General features: G+C 43.7%; 1 protein-coding gene across 4 annotated transcripts in view; it reads right to left on the reverse strand.

The window, feature by feature from the left end:
- mtf2 (metal response element binding transcription factor 2) overlaps positions 1–7,827 on the reverse strand; it is a 47,228-nt gene extending 39,401 nt beyond the window's left edge. Inside the window, exons 1-2 of one of the 4 annotated variants that reach the window (XM_048539470.2) lie at positions 7,656–7,782; positions 7,284–7,396 (exon numbers count right to left, since the gene is read on the reverse strand). Coding sequence is in view for 1 of the 4 variants with exons in the window: in XM_048539473.1 (XP_048395430.1) it covers positions 7,656–7,703 (48 nt within the window). In the remaining 3 variants the exon portion in view is untranslated. Of the gene's footprint in view, positions 1–7,283; positions 7,397–7,655 lie in introns of all 4 variants that reach the window. The other 3 variants (XM_048539472.2, XM_048539473.1, XM_048539471.2) reach the window with 3 other exon arrangements.
- Positions 7,828–18,221: the final 10,394 nt, after the last annotated feature.

Below are 18,221 nucleotides of genomic sequence, written 5' to 3' on the forward strand. Positions count from 1 at the left end.
CTTTTCCACCGTGAAGACTGACAAAATCTTCAGGACTGTGTCCGTGTCTACACAGATTACGCCCAGGGTCCTTCTGGGACCCCTCTTTCCCTGGTTTTCTCTTCGTACGTATACATTTTAAAAACACATTTTGATTTTACTCTACTCACTAATACTTTCTCCTACATTGTCTTTGGTTTCCTAATTTCCTGTTTCGTCTCAACTGCACTTTTCATACTTCTCAAGGGACTTTCCCCTATTGAGCCTTTGATATCTGCCAAAGGCTTTTGATTCTTAATCCCAGCCTTAAATGTCCTCCAGGCTTGGTCTTGCCCTTTGTCTTTACGGTTAACAATCTGCCCTGCACACTAATTTTTTCCTTAAATGCCACTCACTGCTCTGACAGTTTAATTTGCAAGACCAAAAGAAAAAGCAACAAAAGTAGGCCATTCAGCCCCTCAAGTCTGCTCTGTCATTCAAAACAATCATGGCAAATTTGACAGTACTCACACCCACTTTCCTGCCATTCCCCATAACCTTTGATTCTTCTACTGAACAAGAAACTCTCTCAGCATTAAATATACACAAAGACTTTGCCCCCAAACAGCTCTCTGTGGCAAGGAGTTCCAAAGATTCACAACTATTTGACAGAAAAAATTCCTCATCTCAGTTTTAAATTGGCACCTCTTAATTCTGAGACAATGCACTCTGGTCTCCCATGACAAGAAACATCCTTCCAGAACTTCCTGCCAAACCCCTTTGGAATGTGTTTCAATGAAATCACCTTCCATTCTTATAAATTCCAACGAGTAGAGTCCCAACCATTTTAACCTTTACTTCTAAGGCAATCCGCCCATGCCACAGATCAACCTAATGATACTTCTCTAACTGTCCCCAACAAAATATGTCTTCCCTTAAATAAGTGAATTGAAATTGCTCACAGTACTCTAGACGTGGTCTCACCAGTACCTTGTACATTCACAGAAAGAATTCCCTACTTAGATAGTCCAACCCCCTTGAAGTAAGGGCCAACATTCTATTGGCCTTCCTGATTACAGGCTGCACCTGTGCGCCAGCTTTGTGCTTCATGCACAAGGGTCCTCAAGTCCCTTTGTGCTGCAGCTTTTTCCCTTTAATATCCTGGTCTTTTGTTCTCCCTTCCAAAATGAGCCATTTTACACTTTTCCACATTGTACTATTTCGCCAACATTTTCCCCACTTATCTGTATCTCTCTAAACTGTTTATGTTCTCTCACAACCTGACCTTCCACCTATTTTGAGAGCATTACAAATCCGGCTATATTACATTTGCTTCCTCCATTCAAATCATTAATATATATTGCAAAAATGTTGCAGCCCCAACACTGGTACCCATGGAATTCCACTGGTCACAGGTCACCAACGTGAAAAAGAATCTGTTATCTCCACTCACTATTTCCTACCCATTAGCCAATTCTCTATCCATGTCAATATCCTACACACAACACCATAAGCTCTTATCTTACGACTTATTCTTTTGTGAGGTTTCTTGTTGAATGCCCTCTGGAAGTCCAAATAAAATACACTTAAGTTTCCTCTGTTCACTCTCCTGGAGACTTCCTTGAAAACTCTAATTTAGTCAGACACAATCTCCCCCACATAAAGTCAGGTTGATTCTGCTTGATTAAATTATGTTTTTCCAAGTGTTCTGTTTCGTCCTTAAATGATCTACTTCAACAATATATATTAGGCTAATCAGCCTAGTTATCCACTTTTGCTTCCCTTCCTTTTTGAATAGGGGTATCACTGACAGTTTTGCAATCATCTGGTACTTAGCTAGAATCAAAAGCCTTTGGACAATTATAGACAATGCACCCACTATCGCTGTAGCTACCATTTTTAGGATGCAAGTCAATCAGACTAGGGAACATTAGACCTGGACCATCTCCAACACATCCCTCACCTTCCTGGACCTCTCTGTCTCCATCCCAGGCAAGCACCTAGAAACCAATATCCATTTCAAGCCCACCGACTCCCACAACTACTTAGAATACACCTCCTCCCACCCAACTTCCTGCAAAAATTCCATCCCTTATTCCTAATTCCTTCGCCTCCACCACAGCTCCCAGGATGAGGCATTCCACTCCTGTACATCTCAGATGTCCTCATTCTTCAAGGACCCCAACCACACGCGCCCCCCCCCCCGCCCCGCAGTGGTCGAGAATGCCCTCGACCATGTCTTCCACATTTCCCACAACTCATCCCTCACACCCTGTCCCTGCAATAACCACCAAAAGACAATCCCCCTCGTCCTCACACCACCCTACCAACCTCCGGAACAACCACATCATCCTCTGATACTTCCGCCATCTACAATCCAACCCCACCACCCAAGACATTTTTCCATCCCCACCCTTGTCTGCTTTCCGGAGGGACCACTCTCTCCGTGACTCCCTTGTTCGCTCCACACTCCCCTCCAACCCCACCACACCCGGCACTTTCCCGTGCAACCAAAAGAAGTGCTACATTTTCCCCCACACCTCCAACCTCACCTCCATCCCAGGCCCCAACATGACTTTCCACATCAAGCAGATGTTCACCTGCACGTGCCAATGTGGTATACTGCATCCACTGTACCCGTTGTGGCTTCCTCTACATTGGGGAAACCAAGCAGAGGCTTGGGGGACCGCTCTGCAGAACACCTACACTCAGATTGCAATAAAAAACTGCACCCCCCAGTCCAGAACCATTTCAACTCCCCCTCCCATTCCTCAGACGACATATCCATCCTGGGCCTCCCGCAGTGCCACAACAATGCCACCCGAAGGTTGCAGGAACAGCAACTCTTTCCAATTGGGAACCCTGCAGCCCAATAGTATCAATGTGCATTTCACTAGCTTCACAATCTACCCTCCCCCACTGCATCCCCAAAACCAGCCCAGCTCGTCCCCGCCTCCCTAACCTGTTCTTCCTCTCACCTATCCCCTCCTCCCACCTCAGGCCACACCTTCATTTCCTACCTACGAACCTCATCCCGCCCCCTTGACCTGTCTGTCCTCCCCGGACTGACGTATCCCCTCCCTACCTGACGACCTATACTGTCCTCTCCACCTATCTTGGATCCACCTCCCTCCCTCTCCATTTATTTCAGAACTCTCTCCCCATCCCCCTTTTCTGATGAAGGGTCAAGGCCCGAAACGTCTGCTTTCGTGCTCCTAAGATGCTGCTTGGCCTGCTGTGCTCACCCAGCTCCACACTTTGTTATCTTAGCCCCAATTAGTGTGTTTAATACTACTTCTCTAGTGATGAATTTAATCCTGTCATTCCTGTTAATCTTCCCAACTAGTTCACTTTTGATTATTCTATCCTCACTTCATTTTAATTCCACTTATGCTAAACATAGTTGTTTCTGACTCAAGTTTCTCATTTTTGAGCTGAAAATTGAAATCTGTCATGATCACTAATTACCAGGATCTTTTCCTCAGGAGGTCATTTATTAAACCTGCCTCATTACTTATTACCAGATCCAAGATAGCCAGTTCCCTGGTTTGCTCCATGACATATTGCTCTGAGAAAGTATCCCTGGTGCACTCCCTGAATTCGTTGCCATAACATGAAGATTAAAGCTACAAATAATTATTGCTCTCTTTTTATATGCTCTTGTTCTTTATTGGTTTACAGCCTTTCCTACAGTGACTACTGTTTGGGTGTCTGTACACTAACTCTCAATGTCATATTTTCTTTGGCTTTTCCCTCCGCTGAAACAAACTTATCTTCATCCAAGACAAATCATCTCTCAGCTGTCCTCATTTTATCTCTTTTTTTTAAAACACTGCTAACTGACCATTTTTTCCATCCATCCTGTCTTTCCAAAAGGCAAAATATCCCTGAATATTAAGGTCTTGATTTTGATGGCCATTATGGAAACATGAGTTACAAGGATATGAGATCATACAATTTGCACTAAATGCTTCATGCACCATGGAAACACATGGGCAGTCACACATTCTGGCTCACCCTTTTATTTTATGGTAATAATCAACCCCATCACTAACCTACAATTCTGCCTGCTCCTCCATATTTGATTTTATAATTTTTTCATGCTACTGAACCCACATGCCTACTTTTTTAAGTTTAAAGCCCCACCCATAGCCCTGGTTATGCAATTCGCCCGGATTCTGGTCCCAGCATGGTGCCTATTCCATCAGAACAGCCCCTTCCTTCCCCAGAATACTGCCAATATCCCATTAATTCAAACATTTTCCCCACATTAATCTTTGAGCCACGCATTTACCTCTAATCTTTTTTGACCCTATACAAATAAGCTCGTGGGTCAGGCAACAATCCTGAAATTACTACCTTGTTCACAATACATTTTAGCTTTTCCCCCTAGCCCCAGCAGAACCTCCTTCTTTCTATGAATATCGTTGGTACCTATGCAACAACTGGATATTTGCACTCCCATTCCAAGTTCCTCTGCAGCCTAGATAAGATATCCTGAACCCAGGCACCTGGCAAAAAAATACAGCCTTCAGGACTCTCAACACTGGCCACAGAACAGTATCTGTTCTCAGACTATTACAACTACATTTCTCTTTTCTCCCCTTTCTTAAATTTCTCCCTGTACCATGATGTTATCATCAGTTTGTTCATCCTCCCTACAGCCCTTGCTCTCATCCACATAGGAAGCAAAAATCTCAAGCATGTTAGAAAAACTCAAGGGCTGAGGAGACTGCAGCATGACCTTATGGATCTCTCTACCTGTCTCACTCGTAGTCACACCCTCATATCCCTGGCTCCTGACCAAATGCAAGGTGGTTAATCTAAAGGGTGTGATTGAAACACAGGCTCAGGTAACTCTCTCCTTCTCTGAGATGTCGCAGTGCTTGATATCCATGTCACATAGATACAAAACATCACCAGGTCCTGCACATCTTGTTTATTTACTTAGTTCTTATTTTTAAGATTTCCAGGTTTTTTTAGTTTTTAAATCTAAAATATTTCTCCGACTTACCTTTAAGCTGAAAGTAACTTAATATTGTCAAAGTAGCTGCTCCAAGTCCACCTAGGTTAAACTTTACCTTTGCTTAATAAAACTAGCCCTTCTCCAATTTTGAAGATTTATACCAAACTCAACATTATCCTTTTCCATAACTGTTCCAAATTTAAGTTATAGTCACAATCTCTAAATTCTCCGCTACTAATAACCATTTGCCAGGGCTAATTTCTGAAAACTAGGTCCAGAAGTGCCCTATGTTTGCTGGGCTTTTCATATACTTGTAAAACAACATCTCCTAGCTGCAAGTGAGAATTCAAAATGCACGGCTATTCTATTCTTTATTGTAGATGCCGACATTTGCCTAATAACTGATGCCAAGTTATCTGGCCAATAGTTCCCTGCTTTTGGTCTCCTTTCCTTTTTAAATAGTGATGTTGCATTGATAGTTTTCCAATCCTCTGGGACTTCAAGATTCTAAGGTTTCCTAGATTACTACGACCAGGTAATATCCACTGTACCAGTACATTCACTATCTCTGTGACTACTCCCTTTAATATTAAACTAATATTAGGTGAGGTTATGCACTTTGGTAGGAAGAATAGAAGCACTAAATTTTAACTAAACGGAAAAGACCGCAGAAACCTTTTGTTCAAAGCAATTTGGGAGTCCTCATCCATGGATTACAAAAAGCTAGCATCCAAGTTCAGTGGGGAGTAGGGAAGAGGAGTGTAATATTAGCCTGTATTTAAAAAGGGAATGGTGTATTAAAGTGTCGATGTTTGGGTAATCTATACAAAACACCCATCAGAGCACAGGAACACTGAACACTTTTTAGACCCCTTATAAGAATATAGGAGGAGAAGAACACGTACGAGGTCAAAGGCAAGTTATACCAGCCTTGGAGGCAGTCCAGAGACACACCGATGCAAGGTATGGAGGGACTGTCTTACAGTGAGAGGCTGAATAGATTGGGCCTGTACTTGCTGGAGTTTAAAAGAATGAGAGCTGGCCTTATAAGTACTTGACAGGATAGATGTGGCAAGGTTGTTTCCCCTTGTGGGAGAGTCTAGGCCCAGAGGCCATAATCAGAGTACGAGGTCACTCAATTTGGATAAAAATGAGGAGCAACTTCTTTTAGTGGATTGTGGAACTATGGAATTCTGTCACAGAAGACTATTTAGGCCAGGTCATTATTTGTCATTTTTATTGACTAAAGGGAATCAAGGGTTATAAAGTGGAATTGAAAATTATCAGACCAGCCTTAATGTCTGATTGGCCCACATCTGCCACTACATCTCATGGTCTTAAAAAATATTCTCAAAACCATGAGATAGTAGGAACTGCCGATGCTGGAGTCTGAGATAACAAGGTGTAGAGCTGGATGAACACAGCAGGCCAGGCAGCATCGGGGAGCAGGAAAGCCGACATTTTGGGTCTGGACGCTTCTTCGGGAATTTCTGAAGAAGAGTCCAGAATCGAAACATCAGCTTTCCTGCTCCCCTGATGCTGCCTGACCTGCTGTGTTCATCCAGCTCTACATCTTTTTAATTCTGCGTTCTCAAAATCATCTATCTTATGGTTTACGATTTCAGGAATAATCATTTCTGGCATTGCTTTATTTTACCGATCTTGAAGCTCAAATTCAAATTTGACTAAAACCAATTATTAATTCTTGTGATAAAGCCAATGTCTTCAAAGTGGTATTGCAAAAAATGACAATTTTGTAGTTAGTGTCAACTTACCAAAACCTAGATTGAGGAATTTTGCATTCAGATAGATGGACTATATCAACCCAAATAAATCTTTTTCTGCATTGCTGAAAGCCACGTAAGAACGGATCGCGAATTCAGTTTGCATAATCTCGACAGCTCTCATTTAACAATGGACTACATGGGTTTCATTACCCTTTTATGAGTAACATGAATTAAATAAACAAAAACTTAATTAAAAACCGATTTGCTCAAAATATTGGCACCAGATCAATAAATATTATTAACTGAATGCCTTACAATTTTGAGAACATACACGGCACAATGTGACAGAAACAAAACAAAATGAACTTTAGCGCCTTACAAAGCACTATCCCAAAAGTGCAGTTTCCCATATTGAAGTTAAATGACTATATTTAATTTCGTCATTCTTCCCGAATATCACAAATTGAACCAGACCGTATTAGTTCGTTTGCATGCCCAATGACAGGGGTTATTGTTGCATTTCGTAGCATTTACACAAAATTCAAGGGCTAAACAAAATATTTACATTTTGATAATTCAATTCGATGAACTTCAAAATACAAATAGTGTGGCTTCTGTAAGTGGAAACCTACCGCGATTTCTACGATAAAGAGAAGCTTCGAGATGGTAAACTCCCTATGGCTTCCTCGTCTTCCCTCCCCTCGACTGCATGAGCAGAAAACGAAGCCCCTGCAACCTGTTAGACCTCGTTTCAAACAAAGGAAGTCGGTCAATGTAAACAAAGTAAAGGACAACTATGCCTCCAAAATCAGCTGATGTTCACTGCATCGAAACAGGTCGGGAAGATTATTAAACAGAGCCAGAGTTTCGGAATTCCACAAACGATTCCACGGAGATGCTTTCCCAGAGAAACGGCAGCCAAAAGGCCTCGTTCTCAGGTTGCGGGCGCTACTTTTAAAAATGACAAATCACGAAAGAAAGCCGTATTTAAAAACAGCATTCACCTCATTCGGACGCTGTTCCAAAATCGCCCTTTGTTTTACTCGAAACATACGGATTTCAGGACGGCTGGCCCCCTCCCTGTTATCGAAACCACTGCGCTACCTCTTCACTCAATCCCACTAGAAACTCCGTTCACACAGACGCCATTTTGGTTTCCCGCGGGTCTGGAAGCGCATTCTGGGAAGGGCGTGGAGGAGGGGAAGAGAGCACGCAACGTGTACGCTCAAGTGGGACTGCGCGTAACCGAAAACGGCACGTGCACGAGAAAGAGAAACAAACAAACGCCCGGAAACAGCACGAGCAGATCTCGTGCATGAAGAAGCTTTGTGCAAGAGAAAACGTCATGACACGGAATGGCTTCTGCAAAATCTTGTGTTGGGCTGGAGATATTTCAGTAGGACAGTGGACCATTCGGCCCATCGAGCCAGCCTTATCATTCTAGATCACAACCTTGCAACATCTCCACTCAGGGATAGTAAGAACCGCTGATGCTGGAGTCGGAGATAACTCGGTCTGAAGTATGGAGCTGTTGTAACACAGGCCAGGCTGCATCAGAGCAGCAGGAAAATTGACGTTTCAGATCGCGACCCTTCTTCAGAAATTTGGGAGGGGGTATGGAGTTCAGAAATAAGTGGAGGAAGGGTGGGGCAAGGTAGGATGTTGATAGTTGAGTGCAGGTAGGCAGTGTTGGGGATTGGAAGTTGCCAAGGCAACCCACAAGGGCCCAAGCTATGCCTGCCTCTTGGTAGGAGTCCCTCTTTTGTCGCTGCTACACTGGCACTATCCCCCACCTCTTCCACCGCTACGTCAATTAGTGTATCGGTGCTACCTCGTGCTCCTACCAAGAGCTTGAACAGTTCATCAACTGTACTAACACTTTTCACCCCAACCTCAAGTTCCCCTGGAGCATCTCAGATACCTCTTTACTCTCCATCTTCGGTCCGCCTCCCCCTCTCTCCCTATTTATTCCAGTTCCCTCCCCCCATCCCCCTCTCTGATGAAGGGTCTAGGCCCGAAACGTCAGCTTTTGTGCTCCTGAGATGCTGCTTGGCCTGCTGTGTTCGTCCAGCCTCACATTTTATTATCTTGGAATCTCCAGCATCTGCAGTTCCCATTATCTCAGATACCTCTCTCTCTTTCCTGAACCTCTCTGTCTCCATTTCTAGTGACTGCCTCAAAACTGAGATCTATTTTAAGCCCACTGACTCCCATGGCTTCTGAGAGTATACCTCCTCTCACCCACCTTCCCACAATAATGCGATCCCCTACTCCCAATTCCTCCGCCTCCACCACATCTGCACCCAAGATGAGGCATTCCACTCCCAAACATCCCTGATGTCTTCTTATTTCAAGGACCACAACTTCCCCTGCTTCGGTGGTCAAAAGTGCTCTTGACTGCATTTCTTACGTTTCCCACACCCCTGCCCTCACAGCCCCTCCCCCAACAAAACAAAGACAAAGACAGAGTCCCCCTATCCTTACATGTCACCTCACTAACCTCCATATCCAAATATCATTCTCAGCCACTTCGGCCACCTACAATCTGACCCCACAACCAAAGATATATTTCCCTCCCCACCCCTATCTGCTTTTTGCAGGGACTGCTCTCTCCACGACTTCCTCATCCGGTCCACACTCCCCACTAGCCCCACCACACCCAGCAACTTTCCCTGCAACCACAGGAAGTGCTGCACCTGCCCCTCACCTCCATTCAAGGCACCAAACAAACCTTTCACATCAGACAGAGGTTCACCTGCACATCCATCAATTTTGTCAATTGCATCCACTGCTCCCAACATAGCCACCTCTACATTGGTGAGACCAGGCAGAGGCTCGGAGACCACTTTGTAGAACATCTGCACTCTGTTCATGACAAACAACAACACCTTCTGGTTGCAAACCATTTCACCTTCCCCCTGCCACACCCTGGGTGGCATGTCCATCCTGAGTGTCACAATGACGCCACCTAGAAACCGGAGGAGCAGCACCTCATATTTCACCTGGGAGCTTATAACCGAATGGCTGAAATGTGGATTTTACCAGTTTCAAAATTTCCTCATACCATAACCAATCTTTCCTCCTTGACCTGACACAACTTGTCCATCTTCTCTCCCACCTATCTGCTCCTCGGTCCTCACACCTCACTGACCAATCCCCATCACTTCCTACCTGCATTCATGTGCTACCTTCCCCAGCCCCACCCTTCCTCTATTTATTTCTGAGCTCCCTTCCCCCTCCCCCATTTCTCGACCCGAAACATCAACTTTCCTGCTCCTCTGATGCTGCCTGGCTTGCTGTGTTCCTCCAGCTCCACACTGTTATCTTATGCAATATCTCCAAATCTGTTCATGTCATTGAACAAAAACAAAGTTGCTGGAAAAGCTCAGCCGGTTTGGCAGCATCTGTGAAGGAAAAAGCAGTTAACGTTTCGGGTCCAGCAACCCTTCCTCAGAAGTTCATGTCATTAGTTTCCAGGAATAAGTTGATTTCTGTCAACTGATTGCTGAATGCTCAGAGATTGCGCTTCCACACCGTTTTTGGTACAGAATTCCAAAGATTTACCATCTCATCTCAGCCTTAAGTGGCCCACCTCTTATCTTGAGACTGTGTTCTTGATTCTAAAGTTATTATCCATGGAAACCTTCCTACCTAAATTCATCTCATCAGGCACAATAAGAATGATTTAAGTTTCAACGAGATCATCTCTCATTCTTCAAAACTCCAGAAAAAACAGACCTAATTTCTTTCATTGTTCATCATGAACTATTGCTCCGAGTGGTTAGTCTGGTGAACCCATTGCATTCCATCTACAGTAAGTGTATCCCCTCATAGCAAAAGACGTAGGGTACAGTGGTATTAGCCTGTTCAAAAGTTAACCAAAAATATCCATCATTTCTTAATAAATGAGATCAGAACTATATACAATACTCCAAATGAGATCTAATTAAGGCTCTATTTAACTGCAGCAAAACATCTTTACTCCAGTTCTGAGGAAGAGTCACCAGACCTCCTGGCCCATAAGGATCTGTAATCAAGAATTAGAGGAGAAAGGCAGAAACCTCAACAAACATGAAAGTCTGCACCTGAACCAGAATGGAACCAAAATCTTTGTGGGAGGGTTTATAAGTGCTGTTGGCAAGAATTTAAACTAGTTCAGCAGCGGCAGGGGTCACGGTGCATTAGTTTAGCAGCAACGTAACTTAAAAAAGGAACCAAGGCAGAGCGAGTTCAGCCATGTGGTGTCTCAAGGGAGTAAGGTGAAGCTGGATTGCCTCTGGCTCACTGCCAGGATTGTCAGAGGTAAAGCAGATGAGTAAGGGCATGGATTGACACATAACTGCGATGTTGTTCCCACCACAGTAACACAGTTGAGGGATAGATAAGACTGGCAATTTACCGTACTAGATGTCGGATCTTCTGGCAGGAAAGGAAAAGATGCAAAACTGATATTGATGGTGTATTATCAGTGAGGGAGTCAGTTAGTGCAGTAAGGAGGGTGACATCTTGGGCAGGGTCATCAAATGAATTTTTATGGGTAGAACTTAGGAATAAAAAGGATATGGTCATACTGTTAGGAGTATAGGCCCCCAAACAGTCAGCAGGCAAATGAATACTGGATATGTAGTCAATTCACCAAGGTTTGTAAAAATAGTAAGAGGGTCATTATATATCTCCAAGACCTATCCCCTCCCTTCCTCCCCACGTAAACTCTACCTATCTTCTCCTCTATCCATCTTCGATCCTCCTCCCCCTCTCCCCCTATTTATTTCAGAACCCTCTCCCCATCCCCCTTTTCTGATGAAGGGGCTAGGCCCGAAACATCAGCTTTTGTGCTCCTCAGATGCTGCTCGGCCTGCTGTGTTCATCCAGCTCCACACTTTGTTATCTTAGGTAAAAGGTAGCTGGGTCACTGTCAGGAAGGGGAAAGGGAACAGGCAGACAGTGCAGGGATCCCCTGTGGCCATTCCCCTCAATAATAAGTGTACTGTTTTGGATACTGTTGGGAGGGACAACCTACCCAGGGAACACCATAGCAGACAGGTTTCTGGCACTGAGCCTGGCCCTGTGATACAGAACGGAAGTGTGGAGAATAGGAGAGCAATTGTAGTAGGGGATTCGATAGGCACAGAGAGGTAGTTCTGTGGATGCGAACGAGATGAACGGATGGTATGTTGCGTCCCAGGTGCCAAAGTCTGTGATGTCTTGGATCGTGTCTTCAAGATCCTTAAGGAGGAGGGTGATCAACCAGCAGTCATGGTACACATCGGTACCAATGACATAGGTAGAAAAAGGACAGAGAATGTGAAAAACAAGTACAGGGAGTTAGTTTGGAAGCTGATGTCCAGGATAAACTCGGTAGTTATCTCTGGATTACTACCAATGCCACGTGATAACGAGATAAGAAATAGAGAGAGAGTGCCGCTAAACACGTGGCTGCAGGGCTGGTGTATGAGAGACGGCTTCCATTATGTGGGTAATTGGAGCACATTCTGGGGAAGGTGGGACCTGTACAGGAAGGATGGGTTGCACCTGAACCGGAAGGACACAAATATCCTGGGAGGGAGGTTTTCTCAAGCTATACGGGATGGTTTAAGCTAGGTTGGCAGGGGTAGCGAACTGGATTTATAATTCAAAGGATGAGGTATTCAGCCTTCCAAAAGACACAACAGAGAGTGAAGTTTTTTATAAAGAAATGCGGTCAATGGATGTAATTGTGGACACAGAGACAGTTCAATGTGTGTATACTTCAATGCTAGAAGTATCAGAAATAAGGCGAATGAACTTAGAGCATGGGTCAGCACTTAGAACTATGATGTTGTGGCCATTACAGAAACTTGGGTACTCAGGGAGAGGAATGGTTGTTGGAAGTTCCGGGATTTAGATGCTTTAAGAGAAATAGGGAGGGTGGAAAAAGAGGCGGGGGAATGGCATTGCTAATCAGGGCTAGTATAGTAGCCACCGAAAGGCAGTTCGAGAATGATGTGCCTGGAGTCACTTTGGGTTCAGGTCCAGAACAAGATAGGAGCACTCACGTTGTTGGGGGTTTTTCAAAGACCCCCTTAAACTAGTAAGTAGACGGGGAGGGAGAAGTGAGCGAAGAGGGAGAATAACAAGTAATGTAAGGCAAAGCAGCAGGTTAGCAGGTAATGAGGAAGCTTCAACTCCATTGAAAATTAGGAAAAAAGTTAAAGGGAAAGAGAACTCAAGAGTTGTTAGTAATGGAGGTAAATAGGACCCAAAAAGAAGGTGCGAAAACTGGCATAAGGGCACTTTATCTGAACACTCTGAGCATTCAAAAGAAGGTGGATGACTTGACGGTGCAAATGGCAAATGGGTTTGATTTCGTGGCTTCACAGGATGGTCATGACTGGGAGTTAAATATCCAGGGGTATCAAACTGTTTGGAAGGACAGACAGGAAGGTAAGGGAGGTGGTGTTGCTCTGATTTTTAAGGACGATATCAGGGCGATAGTAAGAGATGATATAGGTTCTACTGAACAAAACGTTGAATCCATTTGGGTGGAAATTAGGAATGGCAGGGAGAAGAGTCACTGATAAGCGTGGTCTATAGGCCAACAAATAATGACATTGTGGTGGGGCGGGCACTAAACATAGAAATAGCTAATGCATGTAAAAATGGTACAGTAATTAACCTGGGGGATTTTAATCTACATATCAGTTGGTCAAGCTAGGGATCAGTGTTGGGACTGCAATTGTTTACAATTTACATAGATGATTTGGAGTTGGGGACTAAGTGTGGGGATGTCAAAATCTGCAGTTGTCACTAAGGTGAGTGGTAGAGCAAAGTGTGCAGAAGACACAAAGTCTGCAGAGGGATATGGATAGTCTAACTGAGTGGGCAAAATTCTGGCAGATGGAGTACAATGTTGATAAGCGTGAGGTCATCAATTTTGGTAGGAACAACAGCAAAATGGACTGTTTTAAATGGTAAAAATATTGTAGCACGCTGTTGTGCAGAGAGACTTGTGTGTCTTTGTGCATGAATTGCTAAAAGTAGGATTGCAGGTGCAGCAGGTGATTAAAAAGGCAAATGGAATTTTGTCTGCCATTGCTCGAGGGATGGAGTTTAAAAACAGGCTCTGCTGCAGCTGTATAGGGTCTTGGTGAGGCCACACCTGGAGTACTGTGTGCAGTTTTGGTCTCCTTACTTGAGAAAAGATAGCACTGGAGGGGGTGCAGAGGAGAGTGATTCAGTTGATTCCAGAGTTGAGAGGGTTGGATAATGAGGAGAGACCGAGTAGACTGGGATTGTACTCAGTGGAATTCAGAAGAATGAGGGGAGATCTTATAGAAACATACAAGATTATGAAGGGAATAGATAAGGTGGAGGCAGGGAGGTTGTTTCCACTAGCAGGTGATACTAGGTCTAGAGGGCATTGCCTCAAAATAAAGGGAAGTAGATGTAGGACTGAGGTCAGAAGGAACTTCTTCACCCAAAGGGTTGTGAATATATCAAATTCCCTGCCCAGTGAAGCGGTTGAAGCTACCTCACTGAAAGTTTTTAAGGCAAGGCTAGATAAATTTTTGAACAGTAAAGGAATTAAGGGTTATGGTGAGTGGGCGGGTAAGTGGAGCTGAGTCTCAGAAAGATCAGCCATGATCTTATTAAATGGCGGGGCAGGCTTGAGGGGCCAGATGGCCTACTCCTGCTCCTAGTTGTTATGTTGTTACTAGTTGCAGAGAAGTAGAGGAGCGGATTGGGAGGCAGAAATTGGAGAGGTGCAGAAGTCACAGGGTTGTAGTCATGGGTGACTTCAACTTTGCAAATATTGATTGGAAACATTTTAGTTGTAATAGTTTAGATGGAGCAGATTTTGTCCAATGCATTCAGGAAGGATTCCTGACACAGTATGTAGATAGACCAACACGAGGAGAGGCCACTTTGGATTTGGTGCTTGGCAACTAACCGGGCTGAATGTTAGACCTGTTGGTAGGAGAGCATTTTGGCAGTAGCGATCATAACTCTGTTACTTTTGCAATAGTCATGGAAAAGGATAGGTACATAGAGCAGGGTAGGGTTTATAATTGGAGAAAGGGTAATTACAGTTCTGTGAGGCAAGAACTGGGTAACATAAATTGGGAACAGATGCTGTCAGGGAAGAGCACTATTGAAATGCAGAGATTGTTTAAGGAATGCATACTGCATATACTCAATATGTTTGTCCCTAGCAGGCAGGGAAGGTGCGATCAAGTGAGGGAGCCATGGTTCTTAAGAGAGGTCAAACAACTGGTTAAGAGGAAGAAGGATGCTTATGTAAAGTCTAGGAAACAAGGAACAGAAGAGGCTCTAGAGGGATACATGTTATCCGGGAAGGAGCTGAAGAAAGAGCTAAGGAGAGCTATAAGGGGGCATGAGAAAACCTTAGGAGATAGGCTCAAGGAAAACTCCAAGGCTTTTTACACGTCTATGAGGAATAAGAGAATGATCAGAGAAAGGGTAGGGCCGATCAAGGATTGTAATGGGAATTTGGGCACGGAGCCTAAAGAGATAGGAGAGGTCCTTAAGGAATACTTTTCTTAGGTATTCACAACTGAGAGATACCTAGTTGTACAGGAGGACAGTGTGAAACAGGCTGATTGGCTAGAGGAGGTCGATGTTAGTAAGGAAGATATGCTAGGAATTTTGAGGAAGTTGAAGATAGATAAGTCCCCCGGGCCTGATGGGATTTATCCAAGGATTCTATGGGAAGCGAGGGAAGATTGCAGGGCCTTTGGCGATGATCTTTTTGTCCTCACTGTCCATGGGTATAGTGCCGGAAGATTGGAGAGAGGCAAATGTCATTCCCTTGTTCAAAAAAGGGAACAGGGATAACCCCAGAAATTACAGGCCAGTTAGTCTTATATCAATGGTTGGCAAATTTATTGGAAAGGGCTCAGAGAGGGAGGATTTATGATCACTTGGAGAAGCACAGTTTGATTCATAATGGTCGGTATGGATTTGTGAGGGTTAGACCATGCCTCACAAATCTTATTGAATTCTTTGAAGCCGTGACCAATCACGTGGATAAAGGTAGGGCAGTGGATGTGGAATACATGGATTTAAGTAAGGTGTTTGATAAGGTTCCCCATGGTAGGCTCTTGCAGAAGGTGAGGAGACATGGGATAGGGGGAAATGTGGCAGATTGGATTCAGAATTAGCTGACGCTTAGAAGACAAAGGGTGGTAGTGGACGGAAAATATTCAACATGGTGCTCAGTTACGAGTGGTGTACCACAAGGATCTGTTCTGGGTTTTCTTCTATGTGTGATTTTTGTAAATGATTTGGATGAAGGGTTGGAAGAGTGGATTAGCAAGTTCACGAATGATACGAAGGTGGGTCGCTTTGTGGACAGTGTGGAGGGCTGCTCTCTGTTACAAAGGGTCATTGATAAAATGCAGAGCTGGGCTGAGAAGTGGCAGATGGAGTTCAACCCTGAAAAAGTGTGAAGTGATTCATTTTGGAAGGGCAAACTTGAAAGCAGAATACAGGGTTAATGGAAAGATTCTTGGCAGTGTAGAGGAGCGGAGGGATCTTCAGGTTCATGTTCATAATCCCTGAAAGCTGTCACCCAGGTGGATAGAGTTGTTAAGAAGGTGTATGGTGTGTTAGCTTTCATTAATAGAGGGTTCGAGTTCAAGAGCCGTGAGGTTATGCTCCAAACAAAAGCCTGGTTTGGCTACATCTGGAATATTGTGTCGAGTTTTGGTTGCCTCATTACAGAAAAGATGTGGAGGCGTTAGAAAAGGTGCAGAGGAGATTTACCAGGATGTTGCCTGGAATGGAGGAATGGTCTTACAAGGAATGGTGGAGAGACCTATGGCTTTTCTCCTTAGAATGATGAAGGATGAGAGGTGACTTGATAGAGGTTGACAAAATGATCAGAGGTATAGATACAGTAGACAGCCAGAGACTTTTACCTAAGGTGGAGGTAGCTATTACAAGGGGGCATAGTTTTAAAGTGAGTGGAAGTAGATGTAGGGGAGACATCAGAAGTAGGTTCTTTGTTCAGGGAGTGGTCGGGGCGTAGAACGCATTGCGGGAGAGGAAGTGGAGTCGGCCTCATTAGGGGCATTTAAGCTGCTATTCGATTGGCATTTGGATAGTAGTATAAGGCAAGGGTGGAGGTTAGATAGACCTTAAGATTAGGGTAAAAGTTCGGCAGAATATCGTGGGCCGAAGGGCCTGTACCGTGCTGTACTCTTCTATGTTCTAGATAAACCAGGAAATCATAAGGCAACTAGAATTACTTTGCTTAACATAATAAAGAGTAGAATTATTAAGTATTTACAGAAGTATGGTAAGACTGTGGTCTGTAAGCTTTGCTTCAGAATTTTTAAAATATTTTACAGAAGTTGGGAGTAATATCGATAAAGGGAATACAGCCAACATACGTCATGCAAATCTTGAGGAGAAATTTGATAGGGCAAGACCTGTGGCAAAGAAAATGCCCCATGAAACAAAGGAGATTGTGGCCACATGGGTTAGGTGGTAGAGTTGGCGCTCAGGAGTAAAATTTAATTTCTTAGTTTGGAATATGAGGGACATGTTATCGGAGTCACATATAGTAACTAAATTCTGGGACTTAGAAAATGATAGAATAATTTTGAAAGTCACTTAGGTCACCAAAGTAGATGACTATGACAGATTGTGTAAATGGTTGGTAAAAGATTGAAAGTGAATCTAGTCGAAGGGGCACATCAAGGTGGAAAACTAAATGCAACTTAGAATAACAGAGAAAGAAATTAGATTTACATGATAAGATTCTTCATGTTAGAAGAGCACTGGGACCTTTCTATATAAATACATAGGAAATTAACATAATATAGCAAACAGAGTAAAGGCAAATAGATTTCCTGCTTTGGTGAATAGTGATGGGTTGTTTTCATTTGTTTGTGAGACTGTAATGAGAATGACAACATTTAATATAATCAACAACTTATATGTATAGAGCACCTCAATATAATACAATATTCCAATATTCACAGAAGCATTATGAAGGAATTTTGGACATTATACTGCTCAAGGCAATATTAGTCATGAGGGATCAGCGACCATTGCAGAGAGTGGAATGAGCAAGGATGTGAAGGAATTTAATACTAAGGGTGAGAATTTTAACATCAAAACATTACTTGACTAGGAGCCAATATAGTTCAGTGAGCACATGGTGATAAAGGAATGGCATGTTGTGCGAGTAAGGAGATCAGAGTTCCAAAATTTTGATCTAATGACGGTGAAGAAACGACAGTACAATGCCATATAGTATGACTTGCTGGAGAACCTGGAGGTGTGGTATCCCCATCATTCTTTTGTACATGACAAGTTTTGGGGTTGGAATTTGCTGTCAAACAAGCCTTGCAAGTTGCTGCACTGTTGTGCATTTGTGCTAGATGGACTATGTTTTCCATGGTCAATGGTATGCCAATTAAATGGGCAGGTTCCTACTGGACAAACTTATGCTTCTTGAGTGTTGTTGGATCTGCACTCATTAAGGCAAGTAGAGAATAATCAGTCACACTCCTGAGAACTGCTTGCAGAGGGTAGAGAAGCTCTGGGGTGTCCATTACTTT

Source organism: Stegostoma tigrinum, chromosome 8 (genome assembly GCF_030684315.1).
Source record: "Stegostoma tigrinum isolate sSteTig4 chromosome 8, sSteTig4.hap1, whole genome shotgun sequence".
NCBI lineage: Eukaryota > Metazoa > Chordata > Chondrichthyes > Orectolobiformes > Stegostomatidae > Stegostoma > Stegostoma tigrinum.